This window comes from Neopsephotus bourkii, unplaced genomic scaffold, assembly GCF_033783945.1.
Source record: "Neopsephotus bourkii isolate Nb327-2 ecotype Australia unplaced genomic scaffold, CSIRO-AGI_Nbou_v1 NB_1314, whole genome shotgun sequence".
Taxonomy (NCBI): domain Eukaryota; kingdom Metazoa; phylum Chordata; class Aves; order Psittaciformes; family Psittacidae; genus Neopsephotus; species Neopsephotus bourkii.
The window spans coordinates 501,370-507,369 of NW_026901795.1; the positions used below are offsets into that span (position 1 = coordinate 501,370).

A 6,000-nucleotide genomic window follows, 5' to 3' on the forward strand; every position below is an offset into this window, starting at 1 on the left:
AAATAGAGTTCAAGCATTCTAAAATTCCTATTGTTAATTCTTTAGGATGAAGTGTCATGAGCTTGGTTCACTCTTGGTGCAATTTACTTGACTTCATTGCTGACTCCTATTACAAGGGAATCAGTCTGATTTGTACCTTCACTATGATGGCTTCAGTAAGAAGCTGATACTCTGTGATGTTGATCTGTGGTCAGGGAATATGATACAAACAATTCCACTGGGAAGGTTAAGACTAGGGCGATATTTGTATTCATTGGCTACATGCAAAACATGGAGGTGTCACTATGTTTTGAAATAAGCAAAGGTATGAACAAATCAGGCAGCTCATATATTGTCTATATACTTCTGGGGAATTTATGTGCAATGAGCATGCATGACAGCCACCAAGAGTTTTCAATTACTCTTCCAGATGCAAGCAAAGCCACCTTTACTGCATCACCCAGCTCTTGCTTCCTAGCAAATCGTAACAAAGGTGCTCCTCTGCCCAGCGACACTTCAGTCAAAAATGAGTGTCTAGCAGAGCAAACCTACGTGTCCTTGTCAGCTAGTCAGCCAAGCAGTGTAGCTTCTGGTCTGAACCCTTTCGCTGCTGGAGACAATGAGAATATGCATCTGGCAGGTATGTAACAGTTCTTGTAGTTTGTCCTTCTCTTGCTTGTTAGGCTTTCAGCTCACAGTAACATGTTGCTGTAATGGCCATATGCATTTATAAAGACCTCTAGTAAACAATGATGAACTCACCTTCTGTGTTGATTTACAGAAGATGGCAATTGTAGAGCCTTGCCAGTAACAGGTCCTCTTGGAACAGTGGTAAAACTATTCTATACTTCTTGGCTGGTTCTTCTAAAACAGAATGAACAGTAACACATGGAGTACATGTGACTTGTATTTCATACATACATACAATACAATCACTTAGGTTGAAAAAGACCTTTAAGATCATCGAGTCTAACTGTTAAACTAGGACTGCCAAGTCCACTGCTAAACCATGTCTCTAAGCACCACATCTGCACATCTTTTAAATACCTCCAGGTTTAGTGACTCACCAGTTGCTGGACATTGTTATTGAATGTGACAGCCTCTAAGCCAGAGAATGAAAGTGGGAAGCTTCGTACCCTGAAGCCATGGATTAAAAAGCATTGGTTATATAGGTGGGGGTCACTAGAGGGACAGTGCCTTAACAGATCTGCTCTATTCAGCAGTACTGCAGTATGAATTCTGATTGCAGCTAATGCTTATTTATTCCAGGTCAGATGGAACTGTCTCAAAGCACTGGTCACCTGATGACTCCACCTATTTCACCAGCCATGGCAAGCCGAGGAAGCGTTATCAACCAGGGGCCAATGGCTGTGAGACCTCCAAGTGTTGTTCCAGTGTTATCTACACATTCACAATGCTCTTCCTATTCAGAACCCCTTTACCAGACACTGTCACAAACTAATCAGAATTACTATGGAAACAATTCCAATTACCAGATGATGTTCAGAACTCAGGCCCATTCCACTCCAGGAGTTTACCACCACAGAGCAGAGCACAGTCGCTTCAGTGCCTTGAGTGAACAGCAGTTCTCCAGAGACTACTTCAGCAACAGTTGTGCTGTGTCTCCATACAGTGCCAGATCCCCTTCTAGCTATGGTCCCTCATCCATGTCTCAGGATGCACACAATACACAGTTTCTGAATACTGGGAGTTTCAACTTCTTGAGCAACTCTGTGTCTACATGCCCAGGAGCAGCATATCCTGCTAATGCTTCCAACGGTATTAATAGATATTTTATTTTTCCCTTCTGTTTCTCTTCCTTGCTGGAGTAAAATGCCTTTTATCTGCTTTTTTCTATGGAAGATGTTTTTCAGGTGTTATTTATACCTTCTTGTTTTGCACTTCTCTGATGACACACAGAGATTGTAAAGTAGCTTAACAAGCAACTTAAGAATGTGTTTTCCTCTGGTGCATTCCCAGTAGACCTCACATGCATCTGCTGTGCCTATGCTAATCTTACTTTGGAACCACTGCCATGTCTTGCACAAAGGAAGCAAAACCAGGCTGACCTTGTGATTTAACAATCTCTCGAAAAGCCCCCCAAACATCTACTATGAAACAGAGAAGGAATAAGATAGCTTACCTCTGGGATCAGCATAATGGACCATTCTAGTCACAAGATCAGGGCGGTGAGACGAAGTATATGTGCATTAGAATTAGTTTGAGACATCATTCCTAATATTTATCTTGTTTTGAGCATAAAGTTATTGCACCAATCTGCTTTAGAGATATGGTCAACAAAGCTATCTCCCTCTTCTGAAAGAAAGAGACAGTGTAATTATTGCATTTGTATGGATTTGTGTACTCTGCAGATTTTCGTTCCACATGTACTTTCCTTGATGGTGCGCTTCAGAAGGGAGCACTGAACTGTAGATAGGAGTCTCCATGGTGTCTGTTATGGCCACTGGCTGTAGGCTACTCTTTGATTCTTGATCTTAGACTGGAAGGGCAATTCTGTACTGAAGGCGTGACTGAACTCTTAGGATCTTTTATATTGCCATGTTACCACCGCTCTTTTGGGTCAATCACTGCATACGTTTCTAATGTTGCTAGGCTGTATGAGTACATAAATAATCTTACTCTCAAGGGACTCAGCCGGTAACAATTAACTTTTGTTCCAGGTTGTCCCAGGCTCCTACCCTACCCTTTCTCCTCAGCCGTATTTTCACTCTGTTTTTTTTCCTATCTCCTGTCAATAGGGTATTATGGAAACAATATAAATTATACAGAATCTCACAGACTTGGAACAATGGTGGATCAACATGTTTCTGTAATCAGCAGTGTAAGCAGCATTCGCTCGTTGCCATCATACAATGATATACATGATCCACTGAATATCCTGGATGACAGTGAAAGAAAACAAGCAGGCTCATACTATGCAGAGTCCTCACCTTCAATCACCTGTCGGACTCCTATGTGTAAGTATAGCCAATGACTGAGGAAGAGCTATGAACTTTTTAGCATCCGAACAAGTGATGAGTATTAAACTGTAGCTCATATATATAGCATATGAGATGCAATACTGAGATAAAATGGCTCAGTACCCAGGGCATCATAAGATACGTTTTCCTTAATATTGCAGGACTGTGGGTTTAATAACTCTTCACTTCCATAAGGAGGACTATGACCCATTGTCTGTGAGGACTGGAATGACTGGCCTGGGCCTCAGTTGCAGAAAAATCCATATTAGAAAACACTTACTATCTATTAAGTGAGCTAATAATGGACTGAACTCTTCTAAGGGCTCTTAAGGATCCTCACTGTCACACAGATCAAATGAACCCTTGGTCAGAGATGTCTAGACATATGTTTTTTATGGCATAGTCCCTTCCTGTCCTGTGCTGCCACAACTGTGTGTCTTAGGCAATGCTCTCACTGACAATGAATTTTAGGTGAAATTACCCAACCCCAAAGGGTTTGTTTTGGTATGTGCATTAAATAAAGAGCATCTGAATTTTGTCTCACATTCCAAAAAAGGGTTACATGGAAGATACAAACTAAGGTACTGTTTGTTTTGTTGTTGTTTATGTTTTCCTACTACTTATCTGTTAGCCTTGCACAAAAGATCAGACATTACTTACCTTATTAAGGCTCTACAAGACTTCAGTGCCACTGAAGCAGATTTATTGAGGCATAGGTAAATTGAGTGTAGTATAGAAGTGTTGGCATTTCCACCCTTCAGATAGTGTGCCTGGTAGATAAAGTCTCCATCAGATGAAATTGGATTGTTGTGGTTTTTTTTTTTTTGTTAAATCCAATTGATAGAAAACTTGAAATTAAGGTAACCTTTTTTTCCCCACAGCTTCAAACATGCAAACCACATCTTCTTCCCAGTGCATGTATGGAACACTTGGCCAGTTCTCTTCTCAGGAAAGTCTGGAGCCCCATGACCCACCAAGCAGAGATATGGTGTCATCTTTGCCACCAATCAACACTGTATTCATGGGAGCAGCTGCTGGAGGAACTTAACTGGGAGAGTCATGCCAGTGCCTTTAAGCTTACTTTCCAAATCCAGATATTAAGGCTATGATACAATCCCCTCCAAGTTGATGGAAAAGTATTACATAGAGGTGTTAAAGGAGGGATATTAGCAGTCCTCCACAGAGAAAAAATTTGCTGTATTCAAATTGGGTCCTGCTTGTGAATCACTCAGGATTGTTTTCACCATTACAATTTTTCAGTCAAAAATTCTGGGTGAGCAGAAAGAGACAGTGATTCTTGCAAGCAAGACTGAGTTGTAAAGAAATGATTACATCTATTCCTAATTTATTAAAAATGCTATTTTAGTCTTTCACTTACATCTTTTTGTATAAAAATGTTTATTTAATGCCTGTGTTGCTCATTATTTATTAGGACCACAGAGTAACTGTTTACTTTCTCTTATTTGACAGATTGTCAAATGTATGTATCCTACCTCCTATGGAAACGTTTACAAGGTCAATTTTTACTGTTTTAAATGAAACGAAGCCAAATTCTTACTTTTTTACTGCTGTGCTCTGGAAAGTCAATTTCAAATATTTAGTGCCTACTTGTGTAAGTGAAAGTCCTCAGGAAATAAATAAAAGATATTGAGCTTTGTTTTCTGGTGTGTTCTTTCTTTCTTATAAAATAAACCACTTTTTCTTAAAATAAACTCAACAAAACATTAAAATATCATGAGCTATCTAATTGCAGTAGCCTGCCACTGCAGCTGGATAACTGAAACAAACGAAACAACCATAGAATAATAGAATCACAGAATCATAGAATCATAGAATAGTTAGCGTTGGAAAGGACCTTAAGATCATCAAGTTCCAACCCCTCTACTGTGGGCAGGGACACCTCACACTAAACCATGTCATCCAGGGCTCTGTTCAGCCTGGCCTTCAACACTGCCAGGGATGGAGCATTCACAACTTCCCTAGGCAACCCATTCCAGTGCCTCACCACCCTTACAGTAAAGAACTTCCTCCTTATATCCAATCTAAACTTTCTTCCCCTGTTTAAGTTTTAACCCATTACCCGTTGTCCTATCACTACAGTCCCTAATGAAGAGTCCTTCCCCAGCTTTCTTACAGACCCCCTTCAGATACTGGAAGGCTGCTATGACGTCTCCACGCAGCCTTCTCTTCTCCAGGCTGAACAGCCCCAACTTTCTCAGCCTGCCACAAAATGTCACAGGATTTCAAAATTACTTGTGCTGTGCACCCAGAATTCCTGCTGGCGGAAATCTGCAAAAAAAAAAAACGTTCATCAGCTTTCATGGGTTTAGGGCAACTGTGTATACTGAGACCAGAAATAGTAAAGATGATTAAAAAATACTGCAACCCTCCCAACTGGCTATTTTAATAGAAAAATATTTTACAAGTGCCATGATATTCTATATATAAACATGCATTTTTGTATGCTTCTGGAGAAGTCAGGTGAAGAATATTCACTATTTATACTGCAGAGGATGAAGAAAAGATCACACTTACAAAGCAAGCTTCTTGCTACCCGTTCATGAAATAACAGGTGCTATTTTATAATCATATTGTTCCAATATCAGATTCAGATCTGGATTTAAATCCAGTCTTCTGAGGTTAGTTGATGTCTGTATTCCATTCAGTCTACTGAATATATCCTGGATATTGTAGACTTTGATAGTAGTGTATCATGGTAAGTTTCGTACTCCTAATCCTGTATAACTTCCTTTAGTTTCTATCATGAGAAATCTGACTGCATCACAAGGAGCACTGATTGTGCTAGCTCATTCCTGATATGAAAAACTTTTATGCAGAATGAGACACCATACTTCAGCAACTGACATGTAAAATATGTGAGCTCTATGCTTCCTAATTCAGGGTGAAGTCTTCTGCTGTGATCAAAAGTGCCATAATGATGCAAAAAAAGCTTTGGTTTCAATACAAATTTCCAACCACATGGAGTGATCATACAGGCTGTTCAAACAAATATATATTGTGCAAGCGTTTACAGCAAGTG

The 6,000-nt window shown here is 39.9% G+C and overlaps 1 protein-coding gene across 1 annotated transcript in view; it reads left to right on the plus strand.

The window, feature by feature from the left end:
- Positions 1–4,620, plus strand: part of RFX6 (regulatory factor X6) — a 39,588-nt gene extending 34,968 nt beyond the window's left edge. The window contains exons 16-19 of the mRNA XM_061366183.1: positions 410–619; positions 1,249–1,758; positions 2,739–2,957; positions 3,842–4,620. Of these exons, the coding sequence (XP_061222167.1) occupies positions 410–619; positions 1,249–1,758; positions 2,739–2,957; positions 3,842–4,008 (1,106 nt within the window). The 3' untranslated portion in view covers positions 4,009–4,620. The remainder of the gene's footprint in view (positions 1–409; positions 620–1,248; positions 1,759–2,738; positions 2,958–3,841) is intronic.
- Positions 4,621–6,000: the final 1,380 nt, after the last annotated feature.